Source organism: Nannospalax galili, unplaced genomic scaffold, assembly GCF_000622305.1.
Source record: "Nannospalax galili isolate Female #2095 unplaced genomic scaffold, S.galili_v1.0 scaffold135, whole genome shotgun sequence".
Taxonomy (NCBI): domain Eukaryota; kingdom Metazoa; phylum Chordata; class Mammalia; order Rodentia; family Spalacidae; genus Nannospalax; species Nannospalax galili.
In genome coordinates, this window is record NW_008338998.1 from 4,751,271 (window position 1) to 4,779,024 (window position 27,754).

Genomic DNA, 27,754 nt, shown 5'->3' on the forward strand with positions numbered 1-27,754 from the left:
AGATAAGATATTTTGCAGCAGTCATCAATTGGCTTAAGAACTTGGCACAGATTAAATCAGTTTCTACATCAGATGTATAATGGAGAGCCTATGTCTCTTTCCAGATCTCATGAGAAAGCTAAGGCTCCTAGGAGATCTCTAACTGACTGAGGAACCCACAATGTATAAAAATCTGACATTAAAATGGCAGAAAGAAAGGCAGACATGAAGGGGGATGTAAAAGGAATCCAGGAGGGGAACAATAAGAGAGTCTGGCCAGCAGGGCATTTTCAGGATGTATCCATCCATGTTGGCCAGATGGTTAGGAGATGGACAAGAATGCTTGACTTAGCACTGACCAGTTTCTCCTCTAGGGATCTCACAAGGAAGGTTGATATGCACACTTTCAAATGCTGCCTATCTTACCTTTTGAGCAAATGACTTAGAGTTTAATAGAGAAAAGCCCGATTACCTCACACAGCACAGGCAGCTCATGTGACAGTGCTCTGCACTATTTTCTGGAAGTTGAAGCTTTCCCTTCTTTGGGAAGATTCATAAAGGCTCAGGAAGTAAACAAAACTCACAAGTCTCAGAAAGCTCATGATACAAGATTCACAAGGCCCCTCCCTAAGGTTAACAGTTGTTAGGGAGACCAGCAGAACTGCTTCCTGATTGTGCAGAAAGCTCCAGGGACACAGCTATCATGAATAGCAGACACATCTTCAGTGATGTGGCTGCCTTTGAGTGATCTATGCTCCTTTAAGTGACCTCATTCATACTCCTTTAATTAACTCCACTGAACTCACTGGTTCAACTAAGCCAGACATGGGTGGGATTGTTTCTTTGGTCTGTCATCAGTTCCTGATCTGTGCTGAATCTTTGCTTTCATCTACCCATGAAAAGTCACACAAAGGTAACAACAACAAACAATTCTGTAAAAATAAAAGCAGGTTATTGATATTGATATTTTGTCCTCTGAGCACATCACACCCATCACACCCTCCAGTATGACTCAACTCAAGGAAAGATTTTGGAGTAACTGCACTAACACTTTTTATCTTCATTGGGCTTATGATATATATTAAATGGACATAATTTGTGGCTGGGCTCCCCGACAAGTTCCTAAAGCTGAGGATCCAATTTGTCTTAACAAACCAATAGCCAAATGTCTTCATAGTCCTCCGCAGAGCAAACCATCCCTCCTCTTGCAATGTTCTGTCATATGCCCTCTGACACCTTAAGAAGAATGAATCAAGATACTCACTATTCCTTCTAGGTAAGCACATTTCCTATTCAGCTGATCTCTCACATTCTAGCTTATAGCATGATCTTATTTTAATTGCAACACACGAGAAAAAAATGTTAGAAGGGACTGATCTGGTTCAAGCATTCCTCTTGCATAGGACCCCAATTTGGTTCCCAGCACCCACATTGAGCGATTCACAACTGCCTGTAACATCAGCTCCAGGGGATCCAAAACCCTCTTCTGGCTTCCATGGGCACCTTCACTCATATACATATACCCATACAAAGACACTCACACATAATTATAAATACAATAAATCTTTTTTTTTAAAAGAAGTATACTAGACATTTCTTGCTCTTAATTTTATAAATTGATTATTAATCACTACTAAGTAATATTAATAATTAATTAAACATAAGAATTTTTTTGAATAGGGTCTCTCCATAGCCACAGTTGTCCAAAAAAAATCACTATGTAGACTAGGCTTTCCTCAATCTCATATAGATCCATCTGTCCCTGCCTTCTGAGTACTGGATTAAAGGCCTGTGCCACCATGCCTGGCTAACATAACCCTTTTGTGATAATACTAGTCTTACTAGAGATGACTTGAAAACCATAGCATTATTTGTCAAACGATAAAGGGGCATGTTGTCAATTTATTGGGGAGCTACAGGGATGCTAATATCCTCAATTATAGGATAATTGAAAAGATAGATAACTATCCTGTCCAAAATGGCAACAGATAACCCATAGAGCTATCCTTATAGGACAGTATACAGATGCCCATTTCATTAACCCTGAGAGTGGGAGCCTCCAAGAGCTCACTGAGCTCCCCACTCACATATCTGCATTCCCAAAATACAACATGTAGTGTTGGGTGGAGCCAAGACTTTTTATGTATTGTTAGGTGGAGCCAAGAGTTGTCAATTTCAAGGCAGAGAAATGACCTCATGTTTAATGAATCATTACTCAAATATAATTTGGCAAACTAATGGAATACAATGATTTTATGCACAGAATTTTTGTTTTCATTTTAACAAACTCTTTTAAACTTCATAATATGGTGTTATTAGGAATTTGACTGTGACTTCCCTATAAGAACATTTTTACTCTGATGAACTGAAAAGCTCTTGGTCTCTATTTTTAACAGCTGTCTCCCAGCTCTGCTTTGTGTTTCATCATATCTCCTTTTTCAGTGAATCTGCTTCTCTCTCTACTGCCAGCCTAGCATATTGGAGAAATTCTAAATTGCTTAGCTGTCTGAATATGATCAAGATTAGAATTACAGTTTCTAGGGAAAAACCAGATAACTAAGCATTATATCTCTAACTTGAATTCCCTCTGTGCTGGAAGAAAATGTGTGTGGGCTTCATGTTTTCATTGTACCTACTGATCTCTCTCTTGCTTTCAGCTCACATTAAGACAGAGAGCTATTATGCTTATGGAGTTGTTAGTAAGAGGTTTCATGAGCCTACATCAGTGAGTTGGCACAGTCACCCTCAGTACTGCTCTGAGAGTGAATCTCAGGTCACATTTGACTTAAAACAACTCCCACTCCTACCCCCACCCCAAACACCTTAATTAATGAGAATTGTTGCATAGAGAGCAGCTTCAATGCATTCTTTACCACCAATAAAATAAAACCAGTACTTGTTTAGTCTACCAGGACTAGAACTCAAACTCCTGGCATTAGAAATTATTAGTTGACTGATTTTTAGGGAATCAGCATTTCTGGGCTGCAAAACTGGAATACGAATAAGAATAATTCCACACTGGGCTGTTGTGTGGGTGAATTTAAATAACTGTCCTAAGCTCAGCAAACATTTATTGAGTTTCTTAATATACCAGACACTCTGGCATCACACCAAGAATAAAACGATGAATGAGTCAAGGTTTCTGCCCTTGAGAAGCTAGGAGTCAAACAGTCAGAAGCAGACAAGTGAGAGGTAATTTCAATATAATGTAGTGAGCACATCAAAAACTAAATCATAAGGTGTTATGAGAACATAGAAGACCGGCACTCTATCAATTAACATGTTGCCTGAAGAAGTTGATGTAAATTCTTGTAGACACTGGCTTTAACAAGGAGGAAATGTGTTGTTTTATATAACAGCTGATGCTTGGATGGTTGTTGAGGGGCTCAAAAATGTCCTCTAGGATCTAGAAGTCTTTCAGTATTTTACTATGCGGTACACAGAAGCCACATCACCTTTGTTATATGTTAGTTCATAAGCCACAGCTGAAACAGCACCCTTCTTAGTCAAGGCCCTCTTCCCGTGTCTTATAAACTCAGGAAGATTAAACCCTACACAGTGCTGAACCAATTCCCTGTAGGGGTAATGGTATTACCATAATTGGCTGGGACATAATCTGCAGTAGGTGATGACTGTAATACTCATATGAAATGCTAGGACAGTGAGAAAGAGTCTGGTGGGAATGGATGGGCTGTTTCTGACAGGTCAGTAATGCAAGCTTTAAATGCTGAGTATATTAGCCTTACTTTTTTCTTTGTCGGGAAAAAAAAATACCTGGAAAAAGCAATTTAATGAAAAGAAAGTTTAATTAGTGTCACAATTTGAGGGTGCACACCATCACGGTAGGAAAGGCCTGGCAGCATGAGTGTGAGGCAGCTGGTCACATTGTAAACACAGTCAGGAAGCTGAGAGAGATGAATGCTGGTGCTCAGCTGGCTTTCTTCTTTCTATTCAGTCCAGGATCCCAGCCTATGGGATGGAGCTGCCCACCTTCAGGGTAGACCTCCCCACCTCAGTTAGCCTAATTCAGGAAAATATTTCACAGATGCATCCAGAGGTTTGTCTCCTGTGTGATTTTACAAGATGCCAAGTTGACAATCGATATTGACCATGATGAGATGTAAGAATCGGGCAAAGGAAGAAAAGTGTCTCCGGAAGGGAAGCAATGCGATTGTGACTTGTAGGCAAACTGCCACCGAGATAGTACAGGCAGAGGGGCAACTACTGTGAAGAGCACTGTCCGAACGCTTGTTCTTAGCTCAATCTATGGAGTAAGAAAAGAATGTTGTCTTAAGATATCCCTAGATTCATTTTCAACCACACATTTAAAAATTTTTTAAATTTAATAGCCACATGATTAGAAGAAGCATTTCATTACAGCTTTAACATATTCAGTAACAATTTCCAGAGCAAGGATACATCACTTTCAAAAGTGGGTATAAATTTTTAGGTTCACAGCTGAATTAATATAGTTATACAGTATTGAACTCAGTATAAACCCTATAAGACATAATATTGAATGAGTTTTTACGCCTTAAAGAAGATCTCCATTTCATTTTAAAATATGCTGTTTCCTACACTTTTTTGACATTTCTGTTTTTTTAAATTATTTATTTAATAACCACATAATTAGAAGAAGCATTTCATTACAATAGCACTGACATATTCAATAACAATTTCCAGAGCTAAGATGCATGTCTTTCAAAATTGGCTGTAAATTTTAGGTTTACAGTTGAATTAATACAGTTATACAATATTGTACTCAGTATAAACCCTATAAGACATAAAATTAAATGAGGTTTTAACCTTTAAAAAAGATCTCCATTTCATTATTAAAATACAAAGTTTCACACAGAAAAATTCATTTTTAACGCAATTGACATTAAGATGTTTGCACACGCATTTCCATTATTAAAATACACAATTTCATACAGAAAAATTCATTTTAATGCAATTAACACTAAGATGTTTGCACACATTTTTAAATGTTTTATTTTTTGACATGTATGGTTCCTCTAAGAAAAGAAATGATTTCTATTTCTTAAATATCTCCTAGATGATTATGTTTTTCTTTGGATATAGCAGACACTTCAGGAAGTATGGAATGGATGGCAGAGCTCAAAGGACTGAACGCTATGAATTCTTGATTTTGATTAATCAGTTAAAGTGTATGTATAGTAATCTCTTATCTCCAGTTTTAATATTCATATTTTCAGCTATTTTATGTGAACTGTTGTCCAAAAATATTGAATAGAAAGTTCAAGAAGTAAACAATACGTTTTATATTGAATGTCATTGTCTGAAATGTAATGAAATTTTCTGCCCCTTTGCTCCATCTCACTTGGGATCTGAGTCTTTTCATCTAACATCTCTATACTATATATACAACCCTCTTGTTAGTCATTTGTGACAATCTCAGTTATCAACCGATTGTCAGAATATCAAAGTGCTGGTGTCCACTTCACCCTTTTGTAGCATCTTGACATTACCGTACCATGCCTACAATTATTACTGTTAATTTCATACTGTGCCTAATTTAGAAATTAAACTTTATCATAGGTGTGTATTTATGGTAAAATAGTGTCTGTGTATACTTAGGTTTGGTAGTATGTACAGTTTCCGGTACTCACCGAGGGTCTTAGAATGTCCTCATAGAAAGGAGGGGGGATTCTTAGATATACTCTTTAAAGTTAGTAACTCAAAAAAGCTTTGTTTAGCAGAATTATCTTCTCATTGACTTTTCATGGGATGCCTGGCCTTTCTGAGAGTTTTATTCCATTGTATTTTCCAGAAATCTTAAATGCCCACAACTCTGGCTAGCCTCTACTTTCAATTTCTTATCTAATCAGACTGCCATCTTATCAGTGAGACTTATTCTATCACATTGGGTATATATTTTAATCCCTATTCTTTACTTTTCCTGTGTCTATCTAGAAGGAACGCTGGAGGTGCTATGTCAAGAGATTCCAGCTATAGGGAAGAGAAAATTGACAAAGACCACTCTAAAATACATTTCCAAATGAGGAAACAAAATTGAACACCTGCAGCTAACACTGTATGGAATCCACAGAAATTTAGGGAAAGTTCAGGGGGAACTTGAAAATAACAGGAAGAGTAAAAGTTATTAATCATTGAATTCCTCATTTAACCGTAGGAACTACATTTTGAGGTATTGCTTCTTGAATCATATGAAATGCCCAACAGAAATTTTGGAAGAGATGGAAAAAGAAGACAGCCTCCTTGTGAGATGCAGGCACACAGAGAAAACAATTTATTCTATTTCTAAATATTAAAACCTTGAAGAATCAGAATCTATTTAGTCTGATTGCAAAATACTGGGGGAGTAGTGAAAGCACAGGATGGTTTACCTAGGCATTTCAGTAAAAGAGTAAGAAGATGGAAGCTCTCTTGCAACGTCCTAGGTATGTAATGGGGAGAAAGGAAGTAATTCAAAATACCATACCTGTTTAATCAAGAGACAACATACAGTGAGAGTATTTAAACCTGCATTGCAGCTCTACCTTCTTTAGCATTTAAATTGATTCACTAGTTTATATCTATTCCCTACCTTCCTGTCCAAGTCGAATAGGGAAAACTGTGATTAGAATGAGCCTCTATTTTCTCTTTTGGATTCTTTCATTGACAAACAGTATTAGAATTTCATCTTTAATTTTGCTGCAAAACATCTAAATGGAAGGGACCGAGGAACTTGGCTATGGGAACTCTCAAATTTGATCTCCTTTGTAGTCTGATTCCTGTAGTGTGAATAGTGTGGTGTGATCTTATTGGCACTTTCAACTGTAATGTCAGGTTCATTTCAAAATTTAATACAATGTATTTGTCATTCCCACACTTCCCTCAGTAAGGACACTGCTACCAAATGGCTACCGGTTGGTGGTCTGAAAAGATAGCTTGCTGAAAATGAGAACTGTCTTCTGAACTAACATAACTCATCTCACATATTACGTGTCTTCTGTTTTTGCAGAGAACACTATTGCTTTCCACTATTTGATCTTTTAGTAATCCATCTAGGTAACAATAAAGAAATAAAAGTATATCTACTCACTGCTGGCTTCTGAAAAGGCCGCGGCATATTTCATGAATTTCACGAATAACTTCCCCAGCAGGAAGCAAGAGACAACAGATTATAATCAATCAATACTACTCTTGATTCTCAGTGCAGGGCATGCCTTGAATGGCTCTGACCCACTGCTGTTACACTCTGACATGACCAGGCTGTCCACCATTCCCATTTGGCACAGAACCCTGTTTCTCAGTCTGTGTTCCCTGGACCTGTACAATCATTATTAGTGGAGTATTTATTAGAAGCTGAAATTCTTCAGCTCCAGCCACTGAATCGTAAAGTCTGAGGTAGCAGTTAAAATTTGTGTTTTCACAAGCCTTCAAGGTGATTTTGATTCACCCTAAGTTTTTAATCATTAGCCTAGAGGAAAGGAGACATAGTAATAATGATTCTTAACACCTCTAATCTAATTTTCTTATACAGCAAATTACCTTAATATTCAAAAGAGATTTTTGAGTATAGCCTTTTCTATAGCCTGGTCACATATGTTTCAGTTGACAAATGGAGTCAAGACCATACTCATCATGCTCAGTGAGTCTGACCATTCTACTCATTATAGGACCTGAGAGCCCTTTTGCACAGAATTCTAATTTAATAAGGGAGAGAGTCCAGAGACCTCATTTTGTCCCAGGTTGTCTTCTGGGGGTTATGAAGAGGCAGTTCATTATTGAAAGTACCTAACTCTTAACAATTTGCTAAGGTTCCATCAGGGACCACCTGTCCCTGAAGACTTTTCTCTCACACTGCCCAGTAGGACTATACATCGCTCATCTAAACTGTTTATGGTATGTGTGGGCAAATGGTATTGTATATCAATGCATTCTGAGATAAAACCTTATCTTGGAGGGAAGCTTCTTGAGACACAGGATGTTCTAAGGGGAGGTGAAATACTCCATCCTGCAGGGAAGCTCATTAAGCTCAAGAAGTAAATAGCTCATAGGATGCAGGATGTCCCTAAAACTGACCAGCTATATTAGGCTCCTTCCTCCCCAAGCATATATAGGGAGTAATGACTGCTGGGAAACACTCTCAGTTAAGCTGAGACACATTTAAGAGGCTCAGCTTGGTAACCAACCTACCTGCAAGAGGCAGAGACAAAGCAAGCTGCCTGAAAGAACAGAGAGAGGCCAAGTAAGCTGCCTGGAAGAAGCTCAGCCCAACTGAACTACCTGAAAGAAAGAGGCATTCTCCAAACTTCTGAGCTGCCTAAAAGCTGTGAAGTGTGTTCCAAGTTTCCAGATTTTGTGCACTGTCACCTGTGCTAGGGTGGGCTTTTTGTGATGCAGCTGTCTTTGAGTCATTTCTGCTACTGTACATAACTCCAATAAAACGTAATGGCTCACCAAGCTAGACTTTGGTGGTGTCCTCACTTTGTTCTATTGTAGGTTCCCTATCTGGTGTTAGTAGATGTCTGTTCTTGTCTCTCCAGGAATAGTGTCAGACAATAGATCGATATATACACACATACAGAATTAGATAGATGTATAAATACTGCATACTTTCCATTAAACTTCAAGCTCTTTGAAGATGATGGTTTTGCTCTATTCATCCTAGAGGCCACCATGGATCCCTACACAAGACATAACACACAGCAAGTAGAAATGCATTTCAAGGCAGCCTCGCTCTCCTGGATGTTTCTAATTGCCTGCCCCATATCAGCCCTTATCTTTCTTGAGTCTTACTCTCCTTACCACTGATAGATTAGTCAGACTCCTTTGCTAGGTTGTACTTTCTCCTCTTATTCAATATTATACCTTGGCTTGATTAAATGCACTGTAAATTTTTTTCAGGGAAAATGTACATTGGAGAATCTTTGGACTTTCCTGGAAAGCCAATAGACATGTATATATGGACGAAGAGTTTTTCCTATTTCAATTTTATCTAAATCTTCTTCTGTTTTCTTCTTCCTCTGATCATCTGTTTTTGTAAATAAAGTTTTATTGGTACACATTATATACACATGGTTTTCTGGTTCTTATTCTGGACCATTCTAGTACACGCAAGTTCATTTTAACATCAAATACGAATAATCTATTTCCTTCCAGAAAGTTACATAATTGGTAGAAAACAAGGCTCAAGAGATATCACCCAATTTTCTTTACTAGAAATTAATAAAAAAGAAAATAAGTGGGATACAATAATAATTTTTTGTCTTCAAAGTGAGGACCAAAATATTATATTGAAGTTCTTAAGTTATTAATAATTGGCAAATGTGATATTGAAAATATGAAGTGAGCTCTCATCCATTCTTTAGAAGGTTACCTTTTAAACACTATCATGCTTATGGTATGATTTTTTTTGGCTCTTTTGTCTCCTGCAGGAATGGATTTACTAAATACCTTCCCAAGCACAATTATCTACGAACCGCACTATATGAAACTCCATCAAAGATTCTTGGGAACAAATAAGAATAGGGTAATGAAACAGGAAAGGAAAAGGTACTAACAGACATGTACATAAAAAAGTTACCAAGAGGAGCAGAGTCTTGTCTCACTGAAAGTGAGATGATGTGATACCCCGACCTCCAACTCATTTCAACAGAAGAGCAAGGGGCTGAGCAGCTGCAGCAATTCATAATTGTTGCCTGAAGACTTCTATCTAGGACTATGAATGCCCTGGAAACCCTCCAGTGGCCAGTAAAGAGATGCAGGTGTACCATTTGCTTTGTGTAGATGTGAATAGTCAGTGGTTAGTGGAGCTAGGAGGGTCTTCTTGAGCCAGAAACTACACTTTCTAAAGCAAACCACTAACTTCTCACTATTCCAAAAGCTCATTTCACAGCATTTGCATTGCTTATGTAAAATGCACAAGCCATTTTACCCCCTCTTTGATCTCTTCAAATAGCAAAGTTGGGTGCATTTTTTTCTATTTAAAATAGAAACACAGAGAGATTCCTTTTTTAAAAAAATCCAATTATCATTATTCTTTCCAAAATACACATCTTAATGAACTACAGGCTTAATTCAACTAAAGTACCACATCTCAAAACTTTTAGAAGATTTGTATTTATAAGTTTTTTCTGATCCTTTAAATTTCAGAAAAGATTCTAGTTTGGTTGGGTCTCTTTAATAGGTAGATTCACCACAGGAATCTACTTATGTGGCAAAGAAATATCTAATAATTAATATCTTTCTTCCTAATATATAAGAAAATAAATCTTGTGCTGAAATAGAATTTATAGTGTCTTGTAAGAGAAATAAATGGTATACAGAGGGGAGTGAAAGCTCAATGTGAGAAGTACCTGATACAGTGAAATCAAAGGATTTGGAAACACAGACTTGGCAAACAAGGGGTTCTGCTTACAATCCCAGTGAATTACAAATAATAAGCTTCTTTGCTGTAGTTTGACATTAGCTTCACAGGAAAGCCTTAGAACATTTCTTGAGATAGAAATAAAAAACTAAACAAACAAAACCTCCAACTCTAATCATAGATTTAAAAACATTAAAGTATCCTAATCCATCTCAGATAAATAAAAGTCTGGCAGGTTTCACTAAACAAAGCCATCTTGGAAGATTCCTCCATCTTTGGTGTTAGAAATTAAAGTGCATGCACATCAGGTAAGATTAAAGACTAGCTTCTTTGATTATTCAAGTACTGAAAGACAAGAACTCCTACAAAAATGCCCTTGGGATTGAATTGGAGAGCTAGCTCAGAGGTTAAGTACCTGTGTATATGTACCAAGGACCAGAATTTAGTTCTCAGCACCCACATCAGGTAATTGAAAATGTGACTCTAACTCCAGGGGATCCAAAGCCCTCTTCTGGTCTCCACAGGCACTGCACTCACATGTACGTTCCCACACACTGGCACACATAAATATGTAATTTAAAAATAAAATTTAACATAATCTTAAAATTTTTTTAAAGTAACAGAAGAGAAAAAAGAAAAAAATGCTCTTGAGATAAAAAACAAAGTTACCTTTAGGATAGGAAATAATTCTTCATGTCTTTTTGGCAAATATACCCTGCTTAAGGAAACTACACTGGAAAGATTTAAAGCCAAGATGAAATCAAGAAGTCTTGTATCTAAGGGTTGTGTAGCAACCTGGAAGACCTCTAATTCACGTACCTGCTACCATGTAAGCTTTGTTCACTCTGATACTTATACCTTAGCAGGGTAGTCATTTGCTTTCTATAAGTACAGAATGTGTTTTCACTACCTGAATAAATCTGCTTGGTGAAATATATGGAAAGGTTTTCTTTTTGTCTTTTAAGGCAGACTTTTTGGTAAATTATAGAAAAGAGGTGCTGACTACTCTGGATCTGATGAGACAGCTGGGCAGATCCACCTGTAGCTCTTGTGGGAATAATGAATAATTGCTGGTTCTGAGTCCTAGAAACATGGAAGATGGTCACTTGCTGGCCACCAGAAACATTTCCCTAACATTGTGAAGATTTTTCCAGCCTGCTTAAAAGATGCCACATCCTGGTAAATCTTCATTAGTCACCAGTGAGATGTGATAATAAACTTACTTTAAGTTTGGGAATCAAAGCTTAAGCCATCGTGAGTAAATGTAGTGCTCTCAGAAGGGAATGTGTTGGGTCTGCATTTTTCAAATCATGCTCCACTTATATTTGAAATGGCTCCTTTGAAGGGCAGAAATGCTCTTACTAATGAAACAAGAACAAGCTGTGTATGCTATAAACTCTGAAACTTCAACTGGCCCATATTAAGAGTAAGATGCTGTGCAGAGAAAATAATCAAAACCACTCCACCACTCAAGGATCTAAAAATCAGATACTAGTTGGAGAAATTCACTGGTAACTGATTGGGCCCTCAACATTCCATAGATCACATGTTTGTGTATGTGTTTGCACATGTGTGTAGAGACCAGAGGTCTACATTAGTTTTCTGCCTCTATTGTTCTCCACCTCATTTTTCAAGAAAGCATCTCTCAGTGAACTTGGAACTCACTAATTTGGCTAGACTAGCCGGCTAGAGAGCCTGAGGGATCATCCTATTCCCACCTCCCCAGTGCTGGAGTTTGGATCCCCAGAGTCCAGGTAAATGCCTGGAGGGCATGGCAGCCAACCTGCACTTCCAGTGCTCCAGAAGGTGAAAATGGTGTCCTCAGAGCAAGCTGGGTAGCCTAGCTTTATCAGCAAGTTCTGGTTTCAATTTGAGAGTTCCTCCCTCAATGAATAAGGCAGAGAGTGATTAAAGAAGGCTGTCAACATCAACCTCAGGCCTCCACATGAAGGCATACACACACATGTGAAAATGCACACAAACACATGCATACCATACATTTATACATGAAGAAAAATAAAATCTCTTTGCTTCACAACTGAACGGGCAGACATTTTGATTGATATTTCATGGGGATGGTGGGTATTTCATGCTGTATATTTCTATCCAGAATACTTATAGAGACTTTGAAGTCAAATTCACTGCTGGGAGGTGCATGTGGCATCCAATCCCTTCCTTCCACAGTCCTTGCGACAACCTGAGTAAAGAATTCTCCAAACTCTGGTTTGAAGAATCTTAACAAGTTTATTGGTCTTGCTATCTGAGCGTGGGGTGCGGGTTTACTTACAGGAGAGTGGGCACCCTCTTCCCCCCAATTCATGGCTGTGTTCAAAAGTCCATACCCAAACATAAATCCCATAGTTCCTTACAGCCTCACAAAATTGCAAGACAGCAGCCTTGTGGTTTTTCCAGCTTTTATACGCCTAGCCCCTCCCCTGCAAGCAGCTATGGTCAACTGATTGGCTGGAAGAGGGAAGGGGAGTGACTCCATTTCAGAGCAGGGGAAGGAGGCTGGCCCACGGCTCCTCATCACAGGGTCAGAGGAGTATCCGGGTCAGAGACTTATAGACAAAGATAAACAAGACAAAGCAAGTTGCCCTTGAAAATTCTAGTAGGAAGCAAATCTGATTAGATCTAATAAGTTTTGGAGTTTCTAATACCAAATATAAGACAATTTCTCTTGATCGCATGCATTTATCTTGAAATAAATTCTGAAACACAAAGTATATAAAGCAGCTTATAAACAGCATAAAAAGAAAATTTTATCAACTGTTACTACAAAAGAAAATCACAGGAGACTGGATATCCTAAACTCTTCTTTCTCCAAGCATTTAAATGATTGTCAGTTTTGGCACTGTTGTGGCTGTGCAAAGACCCTGATAACAAGTGAGAAGTCTGATAGGGGGCTCCTTGCCAAACCTCCATAATCAACTCACCATAATCACAATATGTTGAATCATAGAAGGTGCAACCAGACTGTATTTCCAATTTCTCACTGGACACAAGACTGTTTCAGTTGCTAGGAAATCAGAATATTCCAGTTGCCATAATGGCATTGTTGCCTTACACACAATCAGGGAGGTACTCCAGGTATTTAAAAAAACATAAAGACTTCATAGAGCTACCATGAGCAATTATGAATTCCATCTCTCCCCAGAAGTTGACTGTGTCAGTCAAAAGCTAGATTAGTCATTTCATAGGAATAAACAAAGGAGCTCCAACTCTTCTGTGGCAAGGTACAGTGGAAAGTTTACAGCTACTAAAGAAGGTTGAACATATACTGTGAAGAAAATTCCTAACCCTATGGACTGTCCTGTCAACTCTCTAGTACCTGTTATGATATGACCATAGCATGATGACCAGGTTCTATGGGTCCCAACAAGCCAATGAGCATCCCATTTTCTCAGCCAGAGGATGGGAGGAATAAGTAGACATACTTATTCTAATCTTCACTATTATTTGCATTATATAAAAGAATTCCCCACATACTGTTTCCACAATGCCAAGCAAAATTGTAAATGTGCATTATAAGCTTATTTTGAAAGTAATGTACCAGGGGTATCATTAATCACTTTGATGCAACAGTTCTAACTCGCATATTCTTAACAAGTAGAGATAATTTTTATTATCTCCCCTCAACACCTAAAGGAAAAGATGCTTCCACAAATTCAATAATTTGCCTGAGACTTTCCAACAGATAAATAATAGAGTTAAAATTCCAACCTATAAGCCTAGGATCTAAACCTCTACACTGCACTTCTGATACCTCACTCAGCACAGAACACTTCTATGTGTTTTTCCCTCACACCAACTAACACTCCACCACCAATTGGGTGTCTCAACAATTCAACTCTTTTTCCATACTACCTTCCATGGAAATAGTGTCAAATCCAGCCAGTGAGGGGCCCCATCCTCTAAGACTGCTTATACTTAGATAACAATTTCAAACCCCAGGTTGTTACCTGTGCTGTAAATCAGGCTCCCACAACCCCCTTTACAGAATCCAGAATTTTCCTGGCTAGCTTACAGAGCTCTAGAAAACACTGTATTTATAATATTTATAGCTTTGTTATAAAGAGCATTATAGGATATATACATGAATAGATGGATGGAGGAGATGAATAGGGTAAGAAACTGTGCAGCTGAGTACAAAGCATCCAGGGTTTCTCTGGGCTTACAAATCTGCCTGCATCTCCACACAGAAATTTGCAAGAACTGATCTCTGAACCCCGTAGTCCAGGGATCTTTACGGAGTTCTTGCCATACAGGTATGATTAATGATTAAGTCATCTCTAGCCACTTTCTTCTTTACTGTGTTTGAAGGGTAAAAATGAAAGTTCCAAACTAATAATGGCTTAACTTTCTGGGGGTCAGTCAAACCAGAAGCCAACCTGGTCACCTTATAAGAATAAAAGACATTCCTAATCACCCATGAAACTTGCAAGGGACCTAAAAGCTTCATGTCATAAACCAGTATCAAAATCAAATAATAGAGAAAAATTTCTTTTAGAACCCAGTACTCAAGAAATCACAAAGATTTTAAAACCATTGTGCAAAGAGTTTGGGGAAGAAGAACAAATTATACATTTCTTATTATAAACTATTATACTAGAAAAACAATATGAAAATGATCTTATTTGCCTGTGTTAATAAAGCACACGCTGCCTCAATTTAAACACTATTTGGTAATACCAGAAGTAGCAACTATTAGTTTGAACTATTTATTGTAGCTATTACAATCTGGTGCTAACTTCTATTTAATTAAACAGCCATCTGCTTTCTACAAGGAAACAAATCATTTAATAAAATATAGTTGCTCCTTACTGATTTAAAAGAAAGAAAAAAGGAATGAGGGAGAAAAGGAGAAAGGGAGGGAGAGAAAAACAGAAGAAAAGAGGAAGGCATGTTGCTGTCTGTCAGCCTGGCGTGGCTGTTAAACATCCATTCTGAATCCTTTTTGTAATTTCCTCCCGTTCTGTGGATTACTTTGCTCCATAAGTCAAAACATTTCATCCCACACATGAAGAGTATTGTAAACGGGGCCTTGCATGGCAGGGCTGATTAGGAGGCATGCTCCACATCCCTCCAAGACACTGAGTTCTTTTTAATCTTCAGGATAAAGATTTTTAAATGTCACTTTTCTCACCACTGTGTGACTTAACATATTTTTAAACCACCCTTCATTTCTAAAGAGCATTGTACCGAAAGCTTGGTGATCAAGGACATACATCATTATTAATAATTGTGCCAATCCTGATAGCTTATATTTAAAAATGGCCCCTTGAAAATGTTAGCATTATATTTAGAAATGATTCTGATCTATTGTTATATAAATGAAAAGATTTCATTTAATCTTTTTTTCTCTCTTTTTAACCTTTAGAAGGTAGCATTTTATTAATACCTCATAAAGGTATGCAATAAATTGACTTCAATAAAAGAAAATAGAACTCGTGTTGCATTGTTAAGTTGTAGACTATTATGGAGAGTTCTGTTTGTTATTTTCTTGAAAAATTAAAAATATCTCCAGAGAACTCTCTGAGTTAACAGTGGTATGTTTAGGCATAATTAGTGTTCCTGTGTGGTAAAATCCTTGTTCTAGATGACCACAGTCCACTCTACAATAATATAGCCTCTGATTCACCTCAAATGGCCCAGTGTAGGAAGGCTTAGCTTTTCTCCATCCAGAAGAAGATCTTTGAAAAGTGGCACTTCCTTTAACTGGCATTTTGTCACACTTCAATGTGCCAACAGCTCTTACCTTGCTCATCCTGACAGGTGGCTTTCAGGATTCGATGTCCCAGGCCACATTTTCCATGATCAGGGATACAGATCCCTTCTGAAGCCAGCCATCGATGGCACACTGGATCCTCGCAAGGCACAGATTCTACCAGATGAGGACAGTGCCCCACAGGTCCTGTAGATTCCATAAGTACATGACGCTGTCTCATTCTAAAGACTGAAAGGAGAAAGAAAGGACGTTTCAAGAGGATTCCACTCTGATACAGCAACGAGGTACAAGATGAAACTCATATTTCTGACGCATGTATTATCTTAATGTCTTTTATTTTGTGGAAGTGGAGGAATGAGGACAAGAAAGGAAATGAGAAAATGGAAAAGAATGAGAATATAAAACTGTCTTCCAAGGGAACTTAAACAGTCTAGATGGAATCAGATGAATAGGGTACATCCAATGGTTTTCATAATCCAGTAACATCCATGAAGAACCACATGGATGTCTGCTCAGACAAATTCACATTTCCTTTCTGTTGTTGCTTTTGACATCCTTGTTACTTTATACTAAATAGAAACATGTCCTCACCATGACATATATCTGTGCCTAAAAGTTCATATGTTCCTTCCTTGAGAATTCTTTATATGGCTTCCCTGAGATTTCTGTATCTTCATGACTTATAAAGACAGCATCTCTGGGACCTTATTCTCTACCCTGATGAGGCATGAGTCCCTGGACTCCTAGTCAGGTCCTCAAATACCTACAATCAGAATCCATAATAAGGACACAAACAGGCTTTAATACTCTACAAGTCTACAGAACCACAAATTCTATATGAATAAGAGTAAGGTAAGTTCACACAGAGGGGAACCGATCAACTGTAAAGCTGCAAAACATGCTAAGACCATAGTAAAGAGGAGGGTGTAGGCCTGCCCTAAAAGGCCTTTTATTTTGCAGCTTCCTTGGGCTCCTGCCATGAGAGAACCTGGGTGGTCTCTTAACATATCTTTCTATTTTGTCTAGAAACTAGAAGTATAAGTTATATTTAGTTTTTACATGAAGTGTTTGTTTTTAAATAATTCAGAATGACACTGAAAAACAATGACTTTAAAAATGGATGGAGGATTAAGAACCAGAAGAAATCTCTTAATGGAATGGTTTCACAATCTTTGGTTCTTGTGATGCATTACTTTTATGGGCATAGATCTCGTCCCTTATCTTCCACTGCTATATTCAAATTCAGTCAACCAATTTAAGTCCTTTAATTTCTTTTTCTTTTGAGGGGCAAAGTTTCATATATCCTAGGCTGTCCTCAGACTCACTACAAAGATGAGGAAGAGGCTGATCCTCCTGTTTCTACCTTCCAAGAGCTGGGATCACAGGCCTGTTTTAACTTGTGTGGTATTTGCAGCACTAGAGATTGAACCCATGGCTTCTTGCATGTTAGGCAAGCATTCTACAAACTGAGCTAATCTTCATCCTCAAGTCCTCCAATTTCCCTCCTTCCCTCCCTCCTTCTTTTCCTCCCTCTCTCCCTCCCTCCCTCCCTCCTTCCTTCCTCAAAAACCAATCTGTTGCATGGATAACATTTTAAGGAACTATCAGTCGGTTTCCTGGGGTAAGTAAAGAAAATAAGAGATGCAGCACTGCCCTTTCACAAGAGATGAAAGGAGGGCGTATGAAGGAGGCATGAGAAGTTAAAAGGCCAGGCACAGCCTTCTCACAATTTTCCTAATGTTATGAATGTGATGGAAAGAGGAAAAATCTCCAAGTGTGGTGTAGAACAAACATCACATCCAGGGAGGCAGCATACAATGTTGTGTGGGCTCAGAAAACCACAGGGAGCTGGACCTGCTTAGAACAGTGCAGGGCCTACAGGGTATTGTATTTAAAAACTCATAAGTACTTTGAGTTTTCTTGATCTAAAATTACTCACACTGTCCTTTTCCAAGTCTCTGAAACTCTTTTTTAAAAAATATTTTATTATTTTTATTTTATGTGTATATATGTATTGCCTACATGTAGGTAAGTACACCCATTTCATGCAGTGTCCACAGAGGACAGAAGAGGCTGTTGGATCCCTGGAACTGGAGTTACAGATAGTTGTTAGCTGCCATGTGGGTGCTGGGATTCGAACCCGGGTCTTCTGTAAGGACAACCAGTGTTCTTAACCACTGAGCAATCTCTCCAGCTACCTATTTGTGGTGTTTTAAATGTGAAATGTCTCCTCCAGGCTCAGGTGTTTGAACACTAGTCCCTAGCTGGTGGTGCTGTCGAGTGAAGTAGTAAAACCTTTAGGAGGTAGAGCCTTGCTGGAGGAAGTGGGTCACTGGAGGAGGGTCTTGAGGTTTGATAGCTCAGTCTCACTTCCTGTTCACTGTCTGATTCTTGACTGCAGGTACAGTGTGACCAGTTGCTTCAGGCTTCTATCACCTTGCCATCTTTATCACTATGGACAGAGTCTCTTAAACTGTAACCCCTAATAAATCTCTCTTCCCTTAAGTAACTTCTTGTCAAGTTTTGGCCACAGGAAGGCAAGTAACTAGTACACTATTAAGACATCATTTAGCCAATATTGACTTTATTTTAATGATATTAACATTAAGGTTAGGACCATTAAGATTAAAAAAATAAAATAAAAATAATAATACCTCCAGCTCCACATCACTAACTACTCACAATCAAGCCTACAGAGGGCTCAGCTTCCTTCTTCAGGCATCTTAAGGAATGATGCAAGGGCACACAGGGCTCTAAACTATATCTGTGAACTTAAAATTCAAGGACTTCTGAGCTTTTGCCACCATCTGACTTGAATGACCTCTATTCTTATGTCTAATACCTGTGCTCTGCTTATTTACTGGCATATGTTTGTACTTGTTTACAGTTTGACAATCAGTTCAGAGCAGAGCACAGAAACAGCATTCTCTGTGGAAGAATTTGGGTATCTGATTCCTGGAGCTCAAAGCAATTGAGGGGCCAGTGTAGTTTGCCTCTATAAATCATATGGCATTCATCTTGCCATAAATCTATAGAGTACATCTCCTCAGTCAATAAATTCTTTCAGGCTTTTTTTTGTGCTTCCCTTGTCCTGGCTCTAACCAGGATCAAATCACAGCACAAGCTCAGCATAAAACAAGAACCTAGGGTTCTTGCTATACTTAACTTTAATCATACAGATATCCATGCCTGCAGTAAACAGCAGAGCTCTCCTAGGTATTCAGTTCCGAAGATATATAGGAATCAAGTCCACTATGGCTGGATCAGCCAAACTCTTGCCTCATTTACTGAATTCCATGTTAACCAGATAGTAACATTTAATAAATATTAACAATCATAGGAATTTGCTCTCCTGTACTGTATGAAAGACAGCAAACATACACCAAATGCTCAGAACTCATAACTCAAAACCAGAAAAGGACAAGCATAGTAATTATCTACCATATACCAAGCAGGGACAGCAGCTTCCTTTATATTACTCTGGACTAATAGACCTAGAACAATTTCATACATTGCTTTGCCCATTTTGCATGTGTGAAATCTAAGGCCTGACTGCAGTGTACTACCTCTCTGAGGGCACAACACTAATTAGGTGGGAGGTTAGAAAGGTCAGCAAAGCTTTCTAACTTCAGAGTCAGCTACTGTGAGTGTGGTGTTTTATTCCAACTGCACAAAGTGAACTCAAAGGGCATCATGGGTTATTCCTATAACTGAACAGAGACAGACTGGATAGCAGGATTTTAGGCACTGAGTAGAAGAGAGCTGTAATCATCAGTTCATGGTCACAGATTCAGTCTACCTTTAATGAAGCTAATAGTCTTAGGATTTTATTATTGCTTTCCATGACATCAAGATTTGTGTTTAGTATATAATTTTACTGGAGGTGATTAGAAATACGGAATAGTGGGTTGGGAAGACTAAGAAAAGAGGAACAGATGGCAGAAGGGTAGTCAGGTTTTGAAGTGAAGACAGAGAAGAATTAAAGGAGACTCGGGGCAGGGCATTGGGGTCTGAGGACTATATTTGTCCTGTGTCATAGAACTAACAGTGTCCATGTGAACTTCCAGGAAGCTATCCATTAACAACGCTGTTTCAACAGTCACACCCCAAGGCCAAGCTGGAAGACATATCCTGCAGACAAGTCATAGATGGAAGAAGCTTACTGTAGCCTAAGTGCTGCATTTGCTGTTTGTCTCTGGAAGCCCTGAAGAGTGGCTAACAATATTTAGTCAAGAACCTGAGCAGATTAAAGTGTGGGTGTATACACATACACACACACACACACACACACACACGCACATCTGTGTATGTGCATGTGCACATATGTGTGAGTGTGTGCATGTGGAGGCTAGAATACAGCCTTGGTTATCATGCTCAGATGTTGTCCATCTTGTTTATTCAGATAGGTTCTCTCACTGGCCTGGAGCTCACCAAATAGATTAAGCTGACTGGCCAGAGATCCTTAGGGATCAGCCTGTCTCTGCCCAGTGCTGGTTTAACAAGAGCACTCTACCACACCTGACTCATTTTACATAGGCTCTGGGAATCTAACCCTGGTCCTCATGTTTGTATGACAAGCACTTTACTGAGTGAGCTATCCTCCCGGTCCCTAAACTGAATCTTAGATTCCAACTCTTCAGATATTAGCCATTCCTCCCGCAGAGGTCCACTTTATAGTATCATGATTATTTCCCAACCTGTTATGAACACAGAACATAAGAAGCATTAGTAGGTGAGCTCAGCATGAAAACTCTCAATACTTTGAGTAAGAAGTAGGCACAGCCCAGACGTGTCCCCAATGAAAAAATTGTTTGTTGATATGCATGCCATTTTTAATAAAACCAAAGATTTTATAGGATTCTTGTTAACGTAAAGGTGGAGTCCACCTAGCAGTTAAGGATGGAAAATAGAAATGTCTTCCACTGTCAAATCAGATCTCAGTCATATCAGTATTTTCTGACAATAGTGTGCTCTGTAAATTAATTTGTTTCAGAACATAAAAGGTGTCTTCAAAAATAGTCATAGCTATTCAATTTTACAGTGTCTTTTTATGCAGGAACTTTGTAGGATCTCGGGTGCTATAAGTGAAGGGTACACTGTATTGGAGCAGAGAAGGCAGGAACTATTAGGATGCCACAGACAGAAGCTTCCATCAAATTCCGGTTTAGAAGGTTGCCTTTCTAGAATTTGTCTGCAAGGAATAAGGATGTCAGATTAATCTATTTCTACATACCAAGAGGAATTTATCATACTGCATCACATCTATGTGTGGGGTCTCTGTATTTTTTTTCAGGTTAATTCTCTTTCATACTTCTGTAATTATAATACTCTGGGAGTATCTCAGAAATAAAGTAATAAATGATAAAACCTGATCTGATTTAAATTCTTCTGAAAGGTGTCCCAGCTTCACTTGACAAGCACCAACCTGCCAAGCATGGCCTCCCTTGTCTGCCTGTCACTGATGTGAAAGTGCGGAGCCTGTGAACATCAGCTGATTTTCTAATGCACTCTGAGTAGCTGACAGCCGCAAGCCTTAGATGATGCCTGACTGAAGGGTGTCTGACTGAGAATAACAGCCATGCCAAGATAATTTTTAAAACAACTAATTTATTCTATCAGGTAGTAAAACATTTCCTACCATCTACTTCCCTATTTCTTTCTACTTATTTTTTAAAGTGAACAAAAAGAGCCAAAGCAAAAGTCTAGTGACTGGGATAAGAAGAGCACATTGAGAAACGATCTCCACCTTCCCACATTTGTTTCCTTGCTGCTGTTTGCTTGATTTCTAGCCCCTCAACCTTCTGCCTTTCTATCTCCATAATTAACACCCACAAATGTATATTTAAAAGAATATATGTGTATAAATATGTCTGTAGTATATAAGAGAGTATATCATATTTAGAAATGTATATAAGTCTTGGATTTCTGGAGTGAGTAAATTGCATTTCTTGAGCATGGAATTCACACATGAAGCTGAATATTCCGCTGATGCCCCAGAGTTTTGCAACATTCAATGCATAAGCCTGTGTTGTTCAGCCTCTATGGAATTCTAAGCTACATTCACTTTGTGCCAAAGAGTGATGCTGGCCCAGTCCCTGCAGGATCGTGCAACAGAAACAGAGACCTCAGACCTCATCCTCAATAGTTGATAGAAATAACAAGATGATTGCTCCCTGTCACCATCACATGCTTGGCCTGCTGGTAGGCACAGAATCATTTCCCCAGAGGGAAAAATCCATTCCCTACTTTTCCCAAGAGGAATTATAGGCAGGTGGTCCTGCCAGGTTTTAGCAAGACCTAATAGACTGAATTCTCTCAGCTTTAGGGAAGTATTTTAAAATAGCAAACTCCCAGCCCAGAATAACAATCACAAGGCTGTCCATTTTTCCTGTCTGTGGTTACTTTAGCACTGGGGTGAGTCACCTCATCCTAGTCTGAGATCTATTAAAAAAAGAAAAAAAAATGATGTCAGTGACTCTACCATGTTCCTAAATGCTGCAGGACCCCTCCACCCTCAGGAGACAGCTAAATTCCATTGCCTCCACTTGTCCTTCTGAACCCATGGCTGAACCCCTGAAAAAAACTGTTGCTTGAGGCAAAAAGCCCATGGTTACCTCATATTCTCAAGCTCTCCCCAACTCTTGCTATCAGAACAACTGCAGGATCCTCTCCCGTTTCTTCTGACGACCCTGGAGCCCCATGCCAGCCCCACTCTCAACTTGCCACAGCAGCTCAAGGATTCTTCTCAGGGGTCACGTTTCACCCTGGGCTACCAGGGTTCATAGTGGGAAGATGGCTTTGCTTCTAGGGACTGGATTTTTACTTTGGTTAGGTTGATGGAGAAAATCAGCCAATGGAATTTTGTGTTTGGAAAGAAACTGTACAGGGGAGAATGGAGTCCTAGTGGTCAGTGCTGGCTTAGCTATTATTATTATCATTATTATTATTAATTTATTATTTGTATGTGTATTTATATGCTTATGTATATGCAGGTGTATGTGTGTGACTGTATGTGGAGACCAGAGGATAACCTCTGTGTTGTTCCTCAGGTGCTGCCCACCTTGTTTTGAGGCAAGATCTCTTACTGGCCTGGAGCTCACCAAGTAGACTAGGCTAGCTGGCCTGTGAGCTCAGGGATCTGCCTTTCTCTGCCTTTCCCACAAGGGGGTAATAAGTGTGTACCAGTACACGGGGCATCTTTTGAATGTGGGTCCTGGGTATCAAACTTGGGTTCTCACACTTACAAATCAGGCATGTTAGCAACTGTGCCATTTCCCCAGTCCAGCATAGACATTATTATGTTATCATAGGATGTTAGACAAATTGGTTCACTTCTTTGTGCTTCCAATTTGGCATTCTATGACAAGTTGCATCCTTCTAGAGCCACAGTACCAATGCAAAGATGGGTGGAGTACTAGTGTCCCGAGACTACCATAACAAAGTACCACAACATGCTGGTTTAGAAAGACACCAATCTATAACCTCAGTTTTCCTTAGGTGGAAACTCTAAATTAAGATTAAGATCCATAGGGCTGTATTTGCTTTGAGGGCTTCTGGGAATGTTCTATGCCTATCTCCTAAGGTCTGGAGGATGCTGACCTTTGTCACTCTGGTGGTCCCAGCTATGGTTCCCAATGTCTCAATTCTTCTCACATGCAATTCTTCCTTGTCTTCTATGTCTTTGTGTTCTCACATGCTGCTCTACTTTGTGAGTATGTCTCTGGGTCCAAAGTTTCACTTTTAATAAGAACATCAGTCACTAGAACAGGGCTGCTCTGCCCTAGTATAACCCCATTTAAATTTGATTACACTAGCAATGACCTTTTTCCAAATACCAACATAATTATTCACTGAACATATGAGACGTAGAACTCGAGCACATCTTTTGGTGGGCACACACATACTATGAATGATGGATATGAGTGTACTTTCAGGAGTTAACACACCCAGAATAAGGAGTGAGGAGAAAGTTCTGCATAAAGACACATTGAGGGAATGGGTTAAATGGAGGAATCAGATTCGTAAGTTTTCTCACAGGCTTTACGGGATTTGTCAAAGTTATGTGGAAAAAAAAGACTGGGATAAAATTTAAAAGTTCAGTTTCTCACGATATTGGCCCAAGTGCACATAAATACAACACAGATACAGGAAAAGATGTATGTTCCAAATTGCCATTCAGAAACCTAAGAATCACAGTAAGGGGACTGGGACTGAGCACTTAAAAAGTATCTATTGAGTCATTGTCTATGAAGTGTGGCCCCAGAATCACGTCTACCTTCTACCTTCTACCCAGAAGACACCCCTCCAATGCTCTTACCCTCACCCCCTGAGGCTTGGGGGCAGCTGGGCTGCTCTGATCTTTGGAAACATGGTTAGGGCCTGAGCACTTAAACCCCACTCCCTAGTCAGAGTGGGTTCTGGGATGGGCATGAAATAGAGGAAGGCATAGAAGTTCAGTTTCAGGATTCTTCCTGGAACTACTGGAGATAAATTCTCTATTACCTTATGGATTATCTTAAATAGAAATTCTTGCTGACCTTCACTCTGTGAAGCTCTGCCTATTGCAGAGGATAGGGAATGAGGAATAGCCACCCAAAGAGCTGAAGAATCAGGAAGGTTGAAAGGAGTTTGAGGTGCCCTTGACCTTGTTCACACTGTTGAATGTAGTACTGACTGCCATTGTATTTTTAGCTAAATCAGTTGATAAGTTAATAAGATTTGGGCCTAAATCAGTATGAAGTGGGTTTATTCACCTACATCCCCAAGTGTCCCAAATAATAAAAAGCCCATTTGGTGTGTTGCATACTCTCCATCTTTGGAAGCAAAGAACAGAAACATTTCATGCAATGAAATTGTACCTGTTTGGAAGACTCTGGCCAAAGTGGCTGGAGCCTTGGCATAGCCTCTGATGGTTTTCCAAGGAATTCCCTTAAAAACAGGCATGACACAGATGCAATATAAGAGAACTGGTTCTAAGTACATGCAAGTCTCATGCATAACTGCAAGAGGCTGACAAACTATAGCTGTTAGTGTTAATGGGGATGTATCTGTGTTCATAAACTACAACAACCTAATGGATATTGAGACTACATGATGCGTTAGTTGGCTCGCATTGCTATGACCAAATATCTCCAGGAGCAACCTAAGGGAAGAGAGGTTTATTTTGGCTCACATCAGGGGAATAATGCATCATGGTAGGAAAAGCATGGTGACTGAAGAACCTCTGCGTATGGTATAGCAGAACCTTGTGGCCCAGTTTGTTCAAATCTCAGTTATGGTGGAACTATAACCCTCAAAGATGTGCCTCTAGGAACGTGTCTGTCCTACCTACACCTCCCACCCTAAAGGTTCTACAACCTCTTTAAACAGCACCCTCAGCTGGGGAGGAAGTGTTTGAAACATGAACCTGTGGGGGACAGCTCACATTCAAACCATAGAACTTGTCATTCAAGAAAGTAGTACAGGCATTTCAGGATCCCTTAAGGTAGAGATTTCCACAAGTTGATACAAGAATGAAAGTTAGTTTCTGCCTAAACAAGGTTCAATACTCCTCTTCCTCTTGTTCCATAGAGTGAAAATCAGAACAAACTGACATTGCATATGACTTTAGTGAACACATCACAAGCCAATGTAACTATCATATGCATGAGACAACAAGTTATTTTTTTGGCTGTTTTTTCCCCCAAGACAGAGTCTCATGGAACCCAGGTTTGACTCAAACTCACTGTGTATTTAAAGTTGACTTTGAACTTCTTATCTTCCTGTCTTTACCTCCTCAGTGATGGAATTACAGGCATGTGCCAAGACTGGTTTTATGCAGCTAGGGATAGAACCCAGGGCTTTGTGCATGCTACACATGCAAGTACTCTACCTGGCTCCATTCATTGCATTACTTTACATTACATTATATTCAACTGAGTAATAGTCATTCCTTCCACTACGAGTCTAACACAAAAGTCAATCAAGGTTGGAGTCTATGCTCCACAGAAATGTCCCCAACTGCCTCCCTAATAACTAAATGCTACCAGGCTTGAGCCAGTTATCTAAATGCTACAAACAAATGTTGTCCTAAGCTGGCTTAATCAGCTGCTTAGCTCTCAGAATAGATGTGCGTGCACTGGGAGTGAATGAAGCATACACACTGGCACTCACCTTTCTTCCCCTGAGGATCGCGGCAATTTTCATGAATGCACGGGCCCCAGGCTGACCAGGAAGATACTATGCAGTCTGTTGAGCAAGGGACATTGCATAGCTGAGAGGTCGAGGGGGCAGGTCCCAAACACAATGTGCTTTCCACAGGTCTAGAGACTGAAAGACAAAAACACAAATCCCCTGTCACTTTTGTTGACTGCCCTTAGCACCATTCATATCTTTATCTGTATCTCTATCAGGTTTATGATTATAGAGTCTACACAATCAAGACATAAACATTCTCTAATATGCAGTGCTTGGCTTCATGTTACTAGCCTTTGGGTGAGGAAGGAAAAGAAGACAGTGACAGAGGGCATGCACTTGAGAGTCATGCACGCAGAATATTCTCTGGGAATTCAGGAGCACAGTGGAAATATCATAAACACAAATTATCCAGAGGTATGACTTAAAACAAAATTAAATGGCTTGGTGAAGTTTCAAGAAGAGTCTATCTTAACTATATAAGTGACTGGGCTGCTGTGAAAAAAAAAATGGAACCCCTAAGGTGGAGTGTTTAGCATAACCAATCTACTGCCTTGAGTCCCCTGAGGGGTGGAGCTGGCAAAGACAGAGAAGAAAAATGATTCTTAGAATAAGAAGAAAAATGGGTTCTGTGACTGCAGCTCTGGCTTGAGAAAGCAGTTTCCATACTGAGGTTACCCAGGGGTTCAGGACACTGAGGAGGAAGATCCTGCAGGAGTGCAGATATCAGGGCCTGAGCTGGTCCCCTCAGGGTGTAGTCGCTGTTTGTCCTTTGGGTGTGTTCAGGGTCCTCAGCCTGCAGATGCATTCTGGGCACCACAAGAACACACAGAGGGAGGAAACCACAGCATTCTGATCCTCATGGAAATGATAACATAATGGATTCTTGGATCCGTGAAAATAACATACAGGACAGCTGTGTGCCCATGTCTATTGAATCATTATTTACAATAGCCAAATTGTGGAATGAGCCTACATGCCCATCAAGAGAACAGAAGATAAGAAAATGTAAAAGGACTTGTGTCCAACCATAAAGGAGAAAAAATTACATCAGTAAGAAGAAAATGGATGGAACTGAAGATTGCTGTGTTGAGAAAAATAAGCAAGACCAGGAGGGCAGGATTTCCCTATTACACAGAAGCTACATTAGAAATAGCAGTAAGACATGAAAGCAAAGGGAGAGTATGTGGGAAGAGAAGAGGGACTGGCAGAAGCCTGATCAAAAAGCATGACACGCATGTACCAATGTGCCCGAATGAAGCCTGGTATTTGGTGCCATGACTCTACAGTAACTTCAAGATGTACTTTAAAAAGAGCATCTAAGGGCTGGAGATGTGATTTAATGGTTAAGAGCACGTATTCAACTTCAGTTCCTGGCACCCACATCAGGAAGGTTACAACTTCATGTAACTCTAGCTCCAGGGAATCAGACTTCTTGGTTATTTGCACACACATGCACATACCCACACACAGAAACACATGCATACACATCGTTAAAAATAAAAGGAAATCTTTTTTAAAAAGAAACCTAAACATAT

General features: G+C 39.3%; 1 protein-coding gene across 1 annotated transcript in view; it reads right to left on the bottom strand.

Moving 5' to 3' along the window:
• The window catches only part of Thsd7b (thrombospondin type 1 domain containing 7B), a 571,555-nt gene that overhangs the window by 459,128 nt on the left and 84,673 nt on the right, over window positions 1–27,754 (bottom strand). Inside the window, exons 4-5 of the mRNA XM_029563816.1 lie at window positions 26,196–26,351; window positions 16,074–16,271 (exon numbers count right to left, since the gene is read on the bottom strand). Of these exons, the coding sequence (XP_029419676.1) occupies window positions 16,074–16,271; window positions 26,196–26,351 (354 nt within the window). The remainder of the gene's footprint in view (window positions 1–16,073; window positions 16,272–26,195; window positions 26,352–27,754) is intronic.